General features: G+C 36.7%; 1 protein-coding gene across 1 annotated transcript in view; it reads right to left on the bottom strand.

The window, feature by feature from the left end:
• oplah (5-oxoprolinase, ATP-hydrolysing) overlaps positions 1-19,622 on the bottom strand; it is a 53,657-nt gene that overhangs the window by 16,253 nt on the left and 17,782 nt on the right. Inside the window, exons 9-17 of the mRNA XM_016468655.1 lie at positions 12,789-12,856; positions 11,322-11,608; positions 8,382-8,494; positions 6,559-6,729; positions 6,271-6,408; positions 6,051-6,189; positions 5,461-5,573; positions 1,973-2,127; positions 209-369 (exon numbers count right to left, since the gene is read on the bottom strand). Of these exons, the coding sequence (XP_016324141.1) occupies positions 209-369; positions 1,973-2,127; positions 5,461-5,573; positions 6,051-6,189; positions 6,271-6,408; positions 6,559-6,729; positions 8,382-8,494; positions 11,322-11,608; positions 12,789-12,856 (1,345 nt within the window). The remainder of the gene's footprint in view (positions 1-208; positions 370-1,972; positions 2,128-5,460; positions 5,574-6,050; positions 6,190-6,270; positions 6,409-6,558; positions 6,730-8,381; positions 8,495-11,321; positions 11,609-12,788; positions 12,857-19,622) is intronic.

Below are 19,622 nucleotides of genomic sequence, written 5' to 3'. Positions count from 1 at the left end.
TTGTATTCTTCCAGTTCTTTTGCTGGGACAGACTGTACGGCTCTTTGAAATACTGTTGTCACTATTCAGATAGGTGATGAAATTATATTCAACTGTACTTCAGTCAAACCTAAAACCTTTGACAGCCATGCAGCAACAGAAAATTAATGTTTCCAAATGAAAAACAATCAAGAAATGTAATTTGTTGTATATTTGTGTGTTTGTGTACCTGGAACTGTACAGTCTCCTGCATTGCCCCTAGATGAACAGGGATGTGAGGAGCGTTAGACACCAAACCTCCATCAGGTCCAAACACGGCACAGGAGAAATCCAGCCGTTCCTTTATATTGGTGGAGATGGATGTTCTCTGCAGCACACGACCCATTTGCTCTGTGTGTGAGGAACCACAAAGCTTCTTTAGATACCTGAGGAGCAAAATGACCTAAGAAGTCTTGTTTTCTGTAAAACTAATCAAAATGAAGTGGACACAGAAAATTTGGTAACACTTTCTATGAAGCCCGTATTTATAATACATTATAAGGGTATTCTTAAGGCATTATAATGAATGCATTTCAAAAAACCTTATAATATGTTGTATCATCTCATGAATATTCATAAGAACAGTTTTAATATATTATAATATTTACTTATTTGTGGTTATAGCTTTTAAGAGTATGATGATTTATAATACAATGAACATGTTGCATCCACTTTTACAATGGATTATATTTCTCATAGTTATAATGTATTATAAGTCTCATATCTTGCCATTTTTCTTATGCTACTTTACTTAAAGCGGTCAAAGACCACTTATAAGTAGTAATAATAATAATAATAATTAAAAAAAATTCTCTCAAACAGCCATAAGATCAGATATCAGATCAGATGAATGTGTAATATGACACATTTGCTTTGAACTATTTTTATTGTAATATCAGTTTGATTATTTTGATGGTACCCTTTAAACAGCTGTTGATAAGTGACTCTGCAACTACATATCAACTAGCGATCATTAGAGTATTAGTATGTCTGCTACTGTAAATATTTGCTAACGCTTTATTTTGATGGTCAACCAACAGATAAACTGACTATAAGTGTCTTTGCAAGTACGTCAACTTATTCTACCATACTAGATTCTACCATTCTTGAGCATACTAATACTCTAATGAGAGTTAGTTGGCATGTAGTTGCAAAGTTGCTTATAGTCGATTGATTAAGGGGACCATCAAAATAAAATGTAACCATATAAAACATTGCATTTTTTTCAGTTGGAGTATAAAGCTCACATCAATTAATTAACATTAGCTCCAGAGGAAACACTCAAATAACACTCAACATCTAACCACTCACAAGCTGTAGTAAGATACTATGCAGATCTTAAATAAACAATGTCAAGATATGATACAGTCCATTATTCTGTAAATGAAGTAGATTTAATATGGTGTTCATTGTGTGTTATAAATAATCATACTCTTAAACTTATAACCACAAATACTTAAGTATTATGATGTATTATAACTGCTGTTATGATTATTCATGAGTTGATATAACATATTATATGTTTTTTTATAATACATTATGCATTCATTATAATGCCTTAAGAATACCCTTATAATGTATTATAAATACGGGCTTCATAGAAAGTGTTACCGAAAATTCTATTTAATTTAAAGGGAAAACAAGCTTTCATACTCTACTGACAGATATTTGTTCTTGTTTTGAGAATTTGTTGAATGTTTGTTCGATATTTCAATTTACATGAAGACAAAAATACTGAGGAGGATACCCCATTATTGTAATGCATGCAACATTTAATGCCATGCCTTTATGAATTTAAGACTTTCTGCTTTGATTTGACATTTTTTAAGGCCTTAATTTGTGGAAGGGCAAATTAAGACTTTTTAGGACCTTTTCAATAGTCACAGAAACCCTGATTATCCATTCCATACACTCATTATTCATTTAATCATTTTTCCCCCCTGTCCCATCAGACCTGCGATGCTCATGAAGCGATGAGAGAAGATGGACAACTGGATGGCATTGAGTTCGGTTCCTAACACACACTGCTGCGTTCCTGTGCCGACATCAATACACACGTCACCATCCTCTGTCAGATGAGCCACACACGCTGGCTCTACAAGAATTGTGCTGATAAACACCACCAAAGAAGACATATTAATAATTTTTTTTTTTTTTAATTCATAATATAAAAAATATAATATGGTGTACAGAAACAATGAGAACATTTCTAAACCACTTACATCCACCCTCAATTGGAACATACAATACAATACGATACAATACAATACATCTTTATTATCCACCATGGTTTAAATTTGTCTTTGACCACACCAGTGATCTTTGTTCTAGGCAACAAACTGATCATACAAAGAATGAGTAGTCTTTTAGAATACACTCTGATCTCCTAACACAACTTGAAGTGTACACTTCATCTAAATTACTGTGGTCTACCGATGATTTTACTAGCTATTTTAGTGACCCATGCCAGGTTATTTTCTGCTTACAATTAAGGTGCCCATACCAGGAGGTTAAATTATAAGTCAACACACTCTCAACCAATGATTTGTAAGCAATCTCCAGTATGTTCTAACTCACTCCAAACCTACTGATTCTCCGTATTGGAAACAGACGTTGCATGCATTTTAAAAAATATAATTAGTGTTATCCCCAAAACTAAGTTTACTATGTACCAAGATATTTAAAATTATCAACAATCTCAACTGGGTGACCATCTATCATTATAGGCACAACTGCAACTTCTTGCCTAGTACGATTAATTACTAATTCCTTGGTTTTCTTTGTATTTAATATCAATGCACTATTATTACACCAGCACAGGAGTTCCTCAACATGTTTCCTATATTTGACCAAGTCATTTATATTATTTTTTTGTAGAATTCCTACCAAAGCCATATCATTTGCATACTTAAAAAGGATAAAATTAGAATTACGAATCATAAAATCATTAATATACAATGAAAATAATATAGGTGATGAAACACTTCCCCCGTATTAACATAGCATTCGTCTGACATTTGACCATTATACCATACTCTCTGTGTACGGAACAGCAAAAAGTCTTTATTCCACAGTACCAAATGCCAATGGACCACCCACAGATATCAGCCGTTCTAAAAAAAATATCAACCCTCAGTGTGTTAAAAGCTGATGTAAAATCTAGAAATAAAATTCTGGCATATGCATTTGGATTTTGCAAATGATGAGTTACACAATTCATCATAGTTAACACAGTATCATGAGTACCCCCAAATTTGAATGAAATTCTAAAGATCTTTTAATTTAACTCTTGAAGAAGAGTAAAAGCTATCATAGCAATTATTCCAAAAAGAAGGTGAAAAAAAAACAGTACTGTGTAAAAGACTTTGGCATGTTAGGTTGTTTACAAAAACAAAAGACCGTTATTGTCGCATATTCCCCATTCTGTGTTTTGTTTTGGACATTTATGTTGAAGTTTTGGTTCTTTAGTTTCCGGTTTTAGTTTTGTAGTTACAGTTAGTGATGGGACGATTGATACCGAGGCTCCGATGCTCCGACAGTTTTCAAAGCACTATTCGTATGAATCGTATCACACACTGTGCCGATGCTTGTATCGAAATGACAATACCACATGATTGATGACGTTTGAAGCTTCGAACGTCATGCAGTATCGGAAGGTCGGGACAGCCGGATTGAAAAAAATCGGTGCTTCGCATGACTCTTGTGTTTGACTTTACATTGACTTGGTTGTGTGTGTGTGTGTGTGTACACTTATTTGGGATTCAGTAGAATAGTTTAGAATAACCTCAACACCAGACAGAAACTGAATGCACGTCACACCTTTATTGCATTTTATCATGTTCTATTCTATAGCTGGGATCTCAGAGACCCCGAACAGCTCACCCAAAATATTTTTGCTACTACTCACGTCAATTATTAATTATAATCACACACTTGTATATTTTATATTATTGATCAATATGTGAATCCGTTGACCAGACTACGCATAACACGAGTCGGCACAGCTTAAAAACTTTTTCAAACCATCCTCTGGTTTAAAGGGGTCATATGACGTTGCTAAAAAATAGCATCCAGTGGGCACATAATTACTGATTATAATGACTTATACTGTCTTTTTATGTGTTGCGTTGCATCGTGCCGCATAAACATAAAACCATGTCTGCATTTGTGATCGGAGAAACGACAAACAACAAGCACTACTCTACACTGCTCAAAACTCGTCAGTGGCAAATCCTTTAGATATGAAAACATACTTACAGGCTGTGAGTCAGAACAGCCAGCATTGTAGGCTACTCTCCCAGGATCAGGAAACAGTCCTCCGTAAAATGTGTTGCACACACACGAATATTTGGTTTGAACTGTTCTGGAACAGTGTTGTAAATACAACTGAACCACTGATTTCTAGTTGTGTCCTCTTTTGGAAGGCCAAACAACGTATTTTCGCTTTTGCAACGAAAAACACAGCGTCTCCACGACATGGCGGCAACAATACTATTAGCGAGAATCAAAGTTACGCATTCTTTCTTTGCGTGAACATTTGGGCGGTGTTATGCAAATCTTCCCACACAGTGACGTAGACGTGTTAGGTTGTTTTTATAGTGTTTAGCTGGTGTTTTAAGCTTTGGTTCTTGTTTTGCCTTGTGTTTTTGTAAGTTTGGTTAATTTATTCTGCACTTGTATCCAGTCTATCTCAGTAAGAACCACAGATTTCACCATCATCAAATCCATCTGGGATTACATGAAAAAACAGAGACAGACTAGGCTAAATACATAAGAACTGTGGCAACAAGATGCCCGGAGAAAATCACCTGCGAACTACATTAAAAACTATGCACAAGTCTACCTAGGACAAAAGCTGTTCAGTCAGGTCACAAATGTGATTGTACATGATGACTGTGTATAACCAGCAAGGTTATTATTTTTAACTAAAACTATTTAAAAACATTTTGTTCTCACTGAAGCTGCATGGACATATGTTTTCTACAGGAAATGCACATCAAAGACGCATTCACAGGGAAAAGTTACTATTTGAATTGTGTCCTAATTCAACAATTTATGTTCATGCTGTGTTCTTGTTCTCAGTCCTACGAGCCTCACATGACCGGAAAAGAGAAAAGTCTGAGGTGGTCTGTCAGCCATGTGTCATTTTTAATGTTTGCGAAAAAGGGCGAAGTCTACAAGTGCGGATTGGATCGCTGTTTTTATTTTACACAGGCCAGGTTTGGTAAAGAAATGCATTAGTGCTGCTGTCAGATAATGGTTGGGTGTTCTGTCAAGTACTGGACATGCATTGCAGGACTGTTTAAGAGCACAATTCTCATCAACAACACATCTAAAGAATCATTCACTTCCGGAGAACGAATATTACAGGATGACACACTTTAACATTAAGCACCACTAATGTAGAATGTAGAATTTAGAAACTTTCAGGAAATCACTCACCTGTTCTTATCAATAATTATGGCTGGTCCCTGGATACTGTGATCACAGTAAAGATCCTCCCACAGATACACGCTGGTCTCCAGATAACGGTCCTCAAAGTAACACTGGGTCATCTGTGTCCAAACAAACAACAACAGTAACATTACAGTATATTTCCTTGGTGAAATTTAATTTTATTTAAAAAAAAAAACAAATATGTGCAAAGCTCCTGTTAAGGTGACACCGGCATGAGGTGTCTGTCCATGACGCCCAGCTATTTCCTACTGCCACTTGCATATTTGTCCTAAATTGTTGTTAATGTACAATTACAAAAACACATACGCTGGAAGAATGTGCAATTTTCAGTAAAATGTTTGTCTTTCTGTGGCTTGAATAAAGTCTATATGCTTCATATAGAGAGCTATAATATAGATCTCCCTTTTTCTTCAAGTTTTTTTCAATCACCAAAGTTCAAATAGTGCCACATTTGCTCATTCTTGAAGTTAATTTTTCCTGTTTAATGATTAGATTCACTGTTTTGGACTGCCACCTTAAACTGAATGTGATGCGTCTGTTGTGTGATACCTTTGAGTTGTCCTAGGTTTAAATACCTTAATAGGTCTTGGAGATTTCTGCCCTGCTTTGGGCTGCACTTTTGACCTAATTCCAGATTTCCCAGAACCGCGTACACGGATATCATCCACCATGATAGGCCGATCAGTGATGGTGAACCCAAACTCTTTCAGATATCTGATGTAAAAAGAGAAAGATTGAGAGACAGAAGAGGAAACGACAAGCCATTTTGACCATTCACAATGGAAATAGCAGTACCGTTTAGTGAAGGCTGTTCTGAAGTCTCCAGACATGCAGGAGTGGGCGTTTCTGGGGTGACCTGCAGCTGTGATCATGAGTGCGCAATCTGTGCCCTCATACCGCAGGTGAAGGAAAACCTCTATATTGATCTGAGAACTGTTCAGACACAATCATATGTTATTATCATATTATTATCACAATATTAAGTTACTGCATCTAAAATCATTTGTTTTTGTTCAAAGGTAATGACACAATAGATAAGCAAAAATATATGCTTTGAAATGTGGCTGCATCTTTGAAGGTGACCTGCTAAAGCCTCGTTTGCACAGTATTTGATCGCAGCGTTGAGACAGTTGCTCTATCCTGCTGTCCAGCTTAGAGTATGAGCCTGCTTCATACTTTAGAGAACACGGTTCCTGAACCTCCTCCACCACATCAGCCAGAGCCAAACCATATGCTGACAGCACTCCGCTGTATCTGACAGGAAAAAGAGTATTGCATTGCAGTGTCATCAAATCAGTTAAAAAATGTAAGCACTTCATGTCAATGTTCTTATTGTAAACAGCTCATAAACACTTCCCAATGCCTATCATGAGGCATTTAATTTTAAACTACATTATGAATATAAACATGAAATTCAACCAAAAGCAGCAGTCACTAGGGTCCAAGTACATGTGAAGAGAACATGCTGTGACTTTTTTCAGTGGCAGTTTTTCAGTGTCAGATTAAATGTCTCTGATCACAGTTGCACAGTTCTTAATTGTCTTAAGTTATAGCACCCACATTTCTGTGTGCCACAAAATGTGTCCCATAATGACTGATCGGCCTATATCTGAAAAACATCTAAATGATTTGACAAATTAAAACCTTTAGAGAAATTTTTGTCACGAGAGTCAATAGATGATACACATCAAACTTCATGCGAGTCAGACAGATGACCTAGGATGAGTTAAAAAAAAAAAAGAAAAGAAAAAGTGTTCACCATGGCAGAAAAAAAGGAAAACTTTGCCATTTCCGATTCAGGTCAACCCACAGATTCAGAATAAAAAGGAATTGAGATTATAGCTCAAAAAATGTATTCTTTTGAAGGTCACTTTTCACAAAAATTGATAAGACAGCATAATGCAGACACCCTGCAAGTATATGGCAAGTTTGATTCACAAATGAATTTATTGGCTATTGAATTTTGTTGATTTTTTTGTTGATCTGTCCCACTGCCAATATTAGGCTATGTAAAACCTTTTACTACAGACTAAATATGGGAAATTTTAACCTCCTTAATCAAAAAGTTGTCAAGATATGATAGGTTTTCAGTTGTATTCATGAAATTTGTCTTCAATCCTTCAAAGTCCTGTTGCCTGTTACAACAAACATGTAATGCCTTGATGCTTTATTTGTTTGATAAAACTATGACTAAAACTAAACAACTAAAAAATTATTACTGACTACTAAAAAAAGGAACGAGTTTTGTCTAAACCTATGTTAATTCTTACTTATAGATCTGTTACTTAAAGTAATATCAGACTTGCAATCATGTTGTTATACTGAATATCAGAACGGATAAAAAACAAGATTTAAGTCATGATTCATGGCGGTTTCAAACTCTAAATGTTCACCAGCTTTAACAGATGCACTTCTTATAAATGACTTACAAAGAGCAAAAACACAAGCATCATACAGGAGCCAAAAATATCTGAAATGGTGCAATGCCAGATTTAAATAACAATAAGGTGGTGAATAATCAAGATCAGAAGAAGTGCTATCATCTCACTGAAAGTTACCTGTCAGGTACATATTTGAACAAGGTGGTACAGTCACCTGACTTTTTCAGCGGTGATGTGCTGTCCAACCAGTAGAATATTTGCATTACTTCTCATCCATTTCACAAGTCACTTTCATGACTGATTTGATAAAGACTCCTCTAGGGAAACAGAGTGTTGTCTATGCCTCATCCTTCGCCACAGCAATTTTATTTGTATATTATCTTCATTGCTTTGTAATGTCTCGAGTTCATTAAGCACAGCAGAACAGAGTCTGGAAAAAGCATTTTGTTGTCACCCCGTTCAAGCATGCGACAACAACAGACTAAAACAAACAGATAATGCACAGGCATAAACATATAGACATACTTGTGTATGAAGACAGTCTTCATGCCTAAGGCTCTTGCAATGGCACAGGCATGTTGACCACCAGCTCCTCCAAAACATGCCAGCACATGCTCAGATGTATCATGGCCTTTAGCCTTATAAGAGAGAGATGATATTCAACTTGTTAAATCTGATTGATGTTGACGTGAACATACTTCACAGAGGTACATTTCTTGCTTAAAATGTTACATAAGCCAGATAATTTTAATGTACTACAAGTGTGTTTATGTTGCTCAAACAGTAGTGCAATTTCAAGGAATCTCATAAAATATATAGGGACAGATGTACTAATCATGGCAAATTAGCATGAATGAATGAATGATGCATTTATATAGCGCTTTACTGTGTATTGTTGTACACCCAAAGCGCTTTACAATCATGTGGGGGGGTCTCTCCTCAACCACCACCAGTGTGCAGCATCCACTTGGATGATGCGACGGCAGCCACAGGACAGCAGCGCCAGTGCACTCACCACACACCAGCTACAGGTGGAGAGGAGAGAAAGTCATAGAGCCAATCAAGTGGATGGGGATTATTAGGAAGCCATGATTGACAAGGGCCAGGGGGGCAATTTGGCTAGGACACCGGGGTTACACCCCTACTCTTTTACGAGAAGTGCCATGGGATTTTTAATGACCACAGAGAGTCAGGACCTTGGTTTAACATCTCATCCGAAAGACGGTGCTTTTTGACAGTATAGTGTCCCCATCACTATACTGGGGCGTTAGGACCCACGCAGACCACAGGGTGAGCACCCCCTGCTGGCCTCACTAACACCTCTTCCAGCAGCAACCTAGTTTTCCCAAGAGGTCTCCCATCCAGGTACTGACCAGGCTCAGCCCTGCTTAGCTTCAGTGGGCAACCAGTCTTGGGCTGCAGGGTGATATGGCTGTATGCTGTAAGCATGCGACCGCAATCCCATAAAAGCGTTGATGGGAGTGGAAAAAGTTCTGTGGGTGATCTAATAACAATGTGTAAATGAATACACAGATGCAGCCAGCTCATTTCCATAATGATCAATGCAATCTACTAAGAGCAGCGCATCTGCATGCAAGCCTCACATCAAGTACAATGCCAAGCATAAAATTGAGTGGTGTAAAGCACGCTGCCACTGGACTCTGGGTAAGTGGAAAAAAGTTCTGTGTAGTGACGAATTATGCTTTTCTGTTTGGCAGTCTGATAGGCTAGTGTGGGTTTGGTGGATGCCAGGAAGACCTTGACTGGCCTACACAGAGCCTTAAGTCTATGTATTTAGAATGCAATGTCATCAAAGTCCCTGTTGGTGTAATGGTTAGGTGTCCCAATACTTTCGTTCATATAGTGTGTGTTTATATAAATATATATATATATATATATATATATATATATATATATGGAAACATGTGATTTCTAACACAATAATTATCCCAAACAAACCATGCACAGCAAAGTCATTCCTTAATTAGCACTACACGTAAAAAAAAGTTGTATGTCATATTTTTTGTCACAACAACCAAGACTGAAAAGATTGATACACCAATTCTCTTACGTAAGCTATACAAACTGAAAGTGACTGAATAGTGTGCTATACCTGTGTAAGCGCTCTGATTGGCCGGCACATGGCCTCATTAGCCACACTGATGAAGCCCATGGCGACATCTTCAACACTCATTTCTGAATGGTGCCCTCCTGCAGCACTACTCGATGATTGGTTAGTTGAGAGGTATTGATTAATTTCTTTTGTGAGAGTGCGGAAATGCTTCATGGTTTCCTCGGTTGAGAGAGGCTCATTTTCTCCAGGGCCAAAGATTTTTGGGAAGAAAGAAGGCAGCAGGCGGCCGAGGGCTAGATTAGCATCAGTGACGGTCAGAGGACCACCTGAACCAGGAGAGAAGAGAGAAACACAATAAATTGTGTTATAGAGTTATTGTAGCTTTCAGTCCAGTCTTTATGACATTATAACGTCAAGACTTTTACATGAGAAACATGGAAGTAGCATGTAAGGCAGAAACTGTAATAGCAGATTTTAAATGTATGAACCTAAGTGCAAAAATAATGGCAAGTCAGGTCTTCCTAGATCAGCTGCATTCAGTTCCATTTAGCTTGTGTTTTTCTGTCAGCAGGTGGGGTTAGCTATACTGACAGAGAACATTAGTTAGAGACATGGCAGAGGAGATTAATGAGATTCATAACTTTCTATTAATTAGATGTTAGATGTTGTGTTGGATGCGGGTAGTATCATATTGTTTTAGGCTATTAAGCAGTTGTCTTACAAACATTCCAATAAATAAGTCAATAAGATGAGATCAGACATTTAGATGCAATTGATGCAATTTTGTGCCGAATCATATTTATATTGATATTTTGGGAGTATACTTACGGAAATTTGTCATGAATTTCTCACAAATAGTTGCAAATTGCAAGCATATTAATCATTGCTCACCATAGCTGCATTTAAAAAGGCGTTTTTAATAGTTTTATAGTCTTTTGCAGTAAAAAAGCACTGAAAACGGCAATATATTCTGATAGAGGATACCTTGTGTCTACAACAGTTCTGATGTATCTTACAAATAAATAAAATAATATAATACTATGTACAGACATAATAGAAATCAGTGTGAGATTGACAAGTGTTCTGACATTTCTAAGTGTTTCTCTCGTCAGAATGTCCTGATGTCTTATTTGAGTCCTTTGGTGGACTTTGGCCTGAGATATATATATATATATATATATATATATATATATATGGAAACATGTGATTTCTAACACAATAATTATCCCAAACAAACCATGCACAGCAAAGTCATTCCTTAATTAGCACTACACGTAAAAAAAAGTTGTATGTCATATTTTTTGTCACAACAACCAAGACTGAAAAGATTGATACACCAATTCTCTTACGTAAGCTATACAAACTGAAAGTGACTGAATAGTGTGCTATACCTGTGTAAGCGCTCTGATTGGCCGGCACATGGCCTCATTAGCCACACTGATGAAGCCCATGGCGACATCTTCAACACTCATTTCTGAATGGTGCCCTCCTGCAGCACTACTCGATGATTGGTTAGTTGAGAGGTATTGATTAATTTCTTTTGTGAGAGTGCGGAAATGCTTCATGGTTTCCTCGGTTGAGAGAGGCTCATTTTCTCCAGGGCCAAAGATTTTTGGGAAGAAAGAAGGCAGCAGGCGGCCGAGGGCTAGATTAGCATCAGTGACGGTCAGAGGACCACCTGAACCAGGAGAGAAGAGAGAAACACAATAAATTGTGTTATAGAGTTATTGTAGCTTTCAGTCCAGTCTTTATGACATTATAACGTCAAGACTTTTACATGAGAAACATGGAAGTAGCATGTAAGGCAGAAACTGTAATAGCAGATTTTAAATGTATGAACCTAAGTGCAAAAATAATGGCAAGTCAGGTCTTCCTAGATCAGCTGCATTCAGTTCCATTTAGCTTGTGTTTTTCTGTCAGCAGGTGGGGTTAGCTATACTGACAGAGAACATTAGTTAGAGACATGGCAGAGGAGATTAATGAGATTCATAACTTTCTATTAATTAGATGTTAGATGTTGTGTTGGATGCGGGTAGTATCATATTGTTTTAGGCTATTAAGCAGTTGTCTTACAAACATTCCAATAAATAAGTCAATAAGATGAGATCAGACATTTAGATGCAATTGATGCAATTTTGTGCCGAATCATATTTATATTGATATTTTGGGAGTATACTTACGGAAATTTGTCATGAATTTCTCACAAATAGTTGCAAATTGCAAGCATATTAATCATTGCTCACCATAGCTGCATTTAAAAAGGCGTTTTTAATAGTTTTATAGTCTTTTGCAGTAAAAAAGCACTGAAAACGGCAATATATTCTGATAGAGGATACCTTGTGTCTACAACAGTTCTGATGTATCTTACAAATAAATAAAATAATATAATACTATGTACAGACATAATAGAAATCAGTGTGAGATTGACAAGTGTTCTGACATTTCTAAGTGTTTCTCTCGTCAGAATGTCCTGATGTCTTATTTGAGTCCTTTGGTGGACTTTGGCCTGAGGTGCACACCTTTCAGGAACTCTGGCAAATCATTAGGCTTGAGCAGTTTGAAGTTAGTGTAAATCGTTTATTCGGCATATGTACATTTATTGTAATGGGTGCCTTAATGTCTTAACTAGTATTAATGTGCCAATACTGGTACATTTTCACAACTTACACAAAATGTTGTCTTGTATGTAGTGAATCAGTATGTGAATCAGCAAAAGATGAGGGAATTGAGTTGTTTAACACAGATATGAGAAGAACAAGGCTTGAATGGGAGCAAGTATTATGCAATGTAGAAGGGCTAAATCTACAAGCAAGAAGATGGAAAGACGGTGGGTCTGATAACCTAACAGCTGCTCTTACCCTTCCTATAGCAGGCAGGTCCGGGATGAGCACCAGCTGACTCTGGCCCCACAACAAACATCCCTGACCTGAAATACAGACAGACAATAGAAGAAATATTCACCTTTCCTAACTTACACAGGGTTAATATAGTTTCATGGTTGTGCACTATGTGTGAACTATGACTAATATACTACTACTGTATAACTATAAGCGTACTATGGAAAATGTTTGTGTGGTATGCAGAAGTATGCAGGTTTTGTGCTATTAGTGTCACCTAGCAGAATTACAAAAATACAGCATATTTTCAAACAACCTTTGCAAATGCCCCTTTGGTGTGTCACACCTCCCCCAAATCAAACATCACAAAACAACACAAGTCTATAAAAGTGAAACCATGTCTCAACGGGCTACTTTCAATAAAAGGTCCAACATATTGGGAATACTCTTAACTGTGCTGCTATGTCTCTCATGACTTTGAAATTGAGCGGGCTAACACTCTAGAGCGAACACCAGTGTCTCGCTTATAATAATTATTTTGACTTGCTAAGGAGCAGTGCGAAAGATTTATTAAATGTATTAATTACAATAAATTTTGTGTCTTGAATTAACCCAAACACAGGGTTTGTGCAGGTTTTATAGAGGTAAATTTAAGAATTTGCATTAAACAACAAGGCCAAGTAAAGAAATTTTAAAGAATAAATTGAAGGGAACATATTGATGAGCAACAGAACTGGTGCTTTAGTACCAAGGTTGTAGTAAAAAAAAAAAAAAAAAGGTTAAACAAACATTGTGTAGAGTACATGGGAGACCAGTGATGGTTACTTTAAAAATCAATTCCCGCATATTAACTTGTGACAATATAATCAGGTATCAAATCTATATATTACAACATGAAAGTAACAATCAGACAACTTTTGGTTATACACCATGTATGTAAATAAAGAACATCAGGGATTGGATGCCAACTAAACAATTGTACCAATAAAACTGTATTAATTTTAGAGAAAATAAAGGTTGCCATGCAAAAAAAAAAAACATTCCTTTTTCAGCTGTGTTATGTAATGAATTGGCATGTATCAATGCTTCATGCTCAATAGCTGATTCATTTTCAAATTTATTTCTAATTATTTTAATAATATGTAAAATGAATAAGAATGTCACTACATCAGTTGTTATGCGTGTTATTGACTAAAAAATTAAATACAGCCACCCTGCTCTATAATATATAAGACATCAGCAACAACCATCAAAAAATCTGCTACAGTCAACCACTAATCGTCATGCCTGATTGTAATTTGCACATGGAAATGGAAAGAAGTGAGGAGGGTAACAATCAAGGAGGGTGAGGACAACATGCAGGACAGAGAGCAAATGGTGACAAAGTACTAGGGATGCACCGATATGAACATTTTGGCCGATACCGATAACTGATAATTCTTTATTTTTGAAAGCCGATAACCGATATGTTGGCCGATAAATCTATAAGCAAATTTTTATATACTTTTTGAGAGCCTGATTACAAAAAAGGTCTCATCATTAAAACCCACATCCCAAACACTAATAATACAACGTACAATTGCACAAAAGGCTGCAAACGAACAGCGCGCATCTGAAGTGTCTCTGAAGGAAATAATGCATTATTTATCGGCTTTAAGATATCGGCCAAATTTTCTTATCGGGCCGATACCGATAACAGAAAAAATGAGCATTTATCGGCCGATACCGATATGGTGGCCGATATATCGTGCATCCCTACAAAGTACATAGCTTCTTTTGTGTTCTAACACAGACAGCACAACATGGAGCAGGAGCGCCAGGATCCTGACACCAAACATTAAATAAAACCATGACCAAAGTCATAACAGGACGGTGTCAGAGATTTTGCAGTAAACATAATACAGGCATGTGATCGGCCAAGGACAAAAAAGAAGGAACCCTCAAGAAAAAAAAAATTACATTCACACAAAAGATAATTTATCCAAAAGTAACATCACAAATACAACACTACAAATACTCTCTAATTAATAATAATAATAATAATTAGACATTAAATTAATTGTAAGCCATAACTCAGCAGCATGGAGGAGGCTAAATCCTATAAGCAACTATTTTCTTGAAATAAATATTTCACATTTATGTATTTAATATTTCTGTAATTACTCAATTCGGATAGGCAAATTTATTAATTTAGCAGTTTAATAGTCAACTAAACAATGTTTAATCAAATAGTTTAACACTTTGAGCAAAGCTATCTTATGCTGACGTTAAATATAATTAACAAATGGCACTCCTTCATTACTTTGCATCAGCAATAGTTTATTTCAGCAATAATTTTCACGCATATAAACTTAAAGGGGGGGGGGGGGACAATGCTGTTTCATGCATTCAGAGCTGTTTACACTGTTAAAGAGTTGGATTCTCATGCTAAGCATGGACAAAGTTTCAAAAAACAATTTGGACGTATGACGGAGTATTTCTGTGCCAAAAATCTTACTTCTGGCTTCGTACAAGTTTCGGAGAGTTTTTTCGATCGTGGCTCTTCATGACGTAAATGAGGGTGGAACTCCTTATATGGGTATTTCTCCCGGAAAAACGAGCCCGCACACGCATCGACCAGAGTGAGAGCGAGAGCGAGATCGCGCCCATCAACGTGCTTCATCCGGCGGCAGAGCTGCACAGGACTTGCTCGGGAAGAATGTCTCCAAAGTGTGTTTTTGGTTGTAAGGGAAAGATAACTTTGTTCAGCTTCCTAAAGAACCCAGCGTTATGTAAACAGTGGATGCAGTTTGTTTTTCTGGGGCAGCAACGGAGTTTCAGTACTACTCTATAGGTACTCAAGATTAACATGAGATTGGGTTAAACTGTGTGTGTTATGTCCCCTTTAAGAATAAAGTGAGCTCAGGAGAGCTCCACACACAGCCGCTAGATGGCGCCTCTAAATCAAGCAATGCTGTCGGCATTAATCCGCATGTAATAATAAGAGTCATTATAAACGCAGAATTTGCAGTTTTAGTACATTTAAGTAGACACTTTATTTCAGCGTTACTCATAAACAAAACATTTGTACTGTTTTAAGCCATTAAATCTTGGTCTTAAAAATAATGCAATTTTGCGATGGTCATCCCGAATGAGGCAGAATGCTGAAGGCGCCAGTTGTCCGTTTGGATGACGACGACGCAGTGTTTCCAACTTCTTTCAATTGAAAGTAGCTAAAGCCAGCTTGAAAAATCGCTAGATGACAACATGTGCTAATTAGCATATTCATGACATCATTGCGTAGTATTGCCTTTTATATTTGTTTGCCTCTCTGTGCTCATACTGTAGCCAAATTCTCAATAAAACATTGTTTTCATTTATATATTTGACTGTTTCTGTTGTCAGACAATGGGATGAATATTAAATAGTGACTGAAATGCGGCCCGTTTAAGACTACCCAACTCTCACTGTCAAGATGTTAATCTGCACAAAAATCCTGATTTATAATGGAGTCATCGTCTGATAAAATCAAATACACATAAGATAAGACATGAAAAAGGCAATACCTCCCACATGAAAAAAGTACTATAGAAATTTATAGTAAAAACTATAGTGTTTTTGAACCATACTATAGTAAAGTGTATTATACTGTATATATTAAAGTATTTACAACACTTTAATGAATGCTACAGCATACTGTAGTGTTAACTACAGAGAACTGATCAACTGTAATAAATACTGTAGTATACTTTAGTTTTTACTACAGTAAACTGTAGTGTATTGTAATATAATATACCCTATAGTTGTAGAAAACTTAGTACAGTATTCGGTGAAGTAATTTGTTTATATTACTATATATGTTATATTACCATAGCAACTATAGAATTACCACAACAAATTAATTCAAGTACTTTACTATAGTATGGTTCAAAAACACTATAGTATTTACTATAAATTACTATAGTATTTTTTCATGTGGGCTGTGCTGTGATTTCGGCAATATTTGCATGTAAAATGACTAAGGTTTGTACATTAGACAAAGAACAGTTCACATTTACATCCCGCCCTGAATGTAAGCCAGGGCGGGATCAGCCAGCGGCGGCTTCCCGCATGCGCAATTAATTTGCAGTCTGGACGCAGAGGGGTGAACATCTGCTCTGATTGCAGCTGGGAGGGACTGCTGCGTGAGTACTGGTCCGTCAGTGAGTGCTTTGGGATGGGGGTGGGGCCCACGGCAGCACCCGCTGCTCATTGAGAAGAGTACGAACGATACGTGCGTTCACGTCAGAGTCGCCTAAAGTCTCCAATAACACCAGAAAAAGTCGCTAGATTTTTTGAAAATGTGTCGCTAGAAGGGTCTGAAAACTCGCTAAAAATAGCAACAAAGTCGCCAAGTTGGCAACACTGTGACGACGGTGTGCCCGATGCGCAATCCCGCGCATAATTCAAATAGGATGACAACGGCGACATGTGAGATACCAACAAATGCGAGAAAAAAAGAAAGAAAGAAAAAAAAAAACATCGGATCTACATGAATCACATGGGTTGTACATACTATTGCTCAGAGGTCGGAAAATACGGAAAACCGTATTTATATGGAAAAATCACATCCCTGATAATATTTACTTATAGAGAAACACTCCAACAGTGATTACGTTAAGGCTGTTTCATTCCTACAGGCACGGCAAAGGCTGCATGTTTGTGTTGTATCGCAAGCCGTTTTAGCTTAAAATAATTCCAGTGTTACTCATCGTAATTGCATTTTTACTAGTAACAATTCAATTAGAGAGCTCTACAATTAAATTCTTACTAGTAACAATGCCAGTTAGAGAGCTCTCTAATTCAATTATTACTAGTAAGAATTCCAATTACAGAGCTCTCTAATTCAATTCTTACTAGTAACAATTTCAATAAGAGAGCTCTACAAATGAATTTTCACTAGTCATGTTTCCATTGACTTCCATTCATTTTTAATTACAGAGCTCTACAATTGAAATTTTACTAGTAAGTATTACAATTAGAGAGCTCTACAATTGAATTCTTACTAGTAACAATTACAATTAGAGAGCTCTATAATTTAATTTTTACTAATTGTAGTCCCATTGGGTTCTATTTTTAGGAAGCATGGTCTGTCTTTCCATTGCTATGCAGACGACATTCAAATCTATCTGCCCTTAAAGCAGAGTTCAAATGGTCTGGAAGCACTTATGTCTTGCCTGTCTGATGTGAAAGCCTGGTTGTCTTTAAACGTTCTTAATTTCAATGAGAGTAAAACTGAAATAATTGTGTTTGGTCCGTCGGATTCTCGTAGTACACCGAAAGTAAATCTTGGCGATTTAACCTCTTCCATGAAGCCTTCGGTAAAAAATCTGGGTGTTATTTTTGATGATGGTTTAAAATCTGACAAACAGATCAATACGGTGGTCAAGTCTTGCTTTTTTCAGCTTCGACTTCTTGCGAAAATAAAACATATTTTGTCTAGTAAAAATGTTGAAAAAGTAATTCATGCTTGTATTACATCTAGATTAGACTACTGCAACTCGCTGTATTTTGGGATTGGTCAATCAGCCCTATCCCGCTTGCAGATAGTTCTAAATGCAGCTGCAAGGCTTTTAACGAGTACCAAAAAACGGGATCATATTACACCAGTTTTACGTTCTCTGCACTGGTTGCCTGTGCGCTATCGAGTTAATTTTAAAATTCTTCTCTTAGTGTTTAAATCATTAAACGGTTTGGCCCCTGCTTATTTATCTGATTTATTGACTGAACATCGGCCCCTCTTGTCTCTCCGGTCGTCCAAGCAGAGATTATTATGCATCCCAAAGTCGAAGCTTAAATGCAGGGGTGACCGCGCTTTCTCAGTTGCTGCCCCTAGATTGTGGAATGCTCTGCCCCACTGTATTAGATCTGCACCTTCACTATCTGTTTTTAAATCCATGTTGAAAACCTACCTTTTTGACTTGGCGTTTTATCAATGAGAACTTTCTACTGTACTGTTTCTTTCAGTAATTATTTTGTATTGTCTTACTGAAATGTTTTTATTGTGCAGCACATTGGTCAACCCAAGGTTGTGTTTAATCGTGCTATATAAATAAAATTGACATTGACAGTAAAAAACGAGTTAAAGATATGCTTAATTGCAGAGCTCTGTAATTGAATTAGAGAGCTCTCTAATTTAGTTCTTACTAGTAAAAATTTAATTAGAGAGCTCTGTAATTGGAATTCTTACTAGTAACAATAGAATTAGAGAGCTCTCTAATTGTAATTCTTACTAGTAAGGATTGAACTGTAGAGCTCTCTAATTAAATTCTTACTAGTAATAATGCAATTGCAGAGCTCTCTAATTCAATTACAGAGCTCTCTAATTCAATTGTTACTAGTAAGAATTGTATTAGAGCTCTCTAACTGTAATTCTTACTAGTAAGAATGTAATTGCAGAGCTCTCTAATTCAGTTAGAGAGCTCTATAATTCAATTGTTACTAGTAAGAACTGAATTAGAGAGCTCTCTAATTGTAATCCTTACTAGTAAGAATTGAATTAAAGAGCTCTCTAATTAATTGTTAATAGTAAGAATGCAATTGCAGAGCTCTCTAATTCAATTACAGAGCTCTCTAACTGTAATTCTTACTAGTAAGAATGTAGCTGTAAAGCTGTGGAATTGCATTCTTACTAGTAAAAATGTAATTGTAGAGCTCTACAATAATGATTCTTACTAGTAAGAATTGCATTGTAGAGCTCTCTTTTCAGCGCGACATTATGATAATTGCGCCTCGTGCATATTCATAAAACGGGTGACTGTCTGTCCCAATGTAAGCAGTCCGTCAATAACACCATTGCGCTACGGTTTCCTGAGTTTGAATGGACCCTTCCGATCC

This window comes from Sinocyclocheilus anshuiensis, unplaced genomic scaffold, assembly GCF_001515605.1.
Source record: "Sinocyclocheilus anshuiensis isolate Anshui unplaced genomic scaffold, SAMN03320099.WGS_v1.1 scaffold890, whole genome shotgun sequence".
NCBI lineage: Eukaryota > Metazoa > Chordata > Actinopteri > Cypriniformes > Cyprinidae > Sinocyclocheilus > Sinocyclocheilus anshuiensis.
The sequence above is the reverse complement of the archived record's forward strand: the minus strand, read 5'-3'. Positions and strand labels throughout refer to the sequence as shown.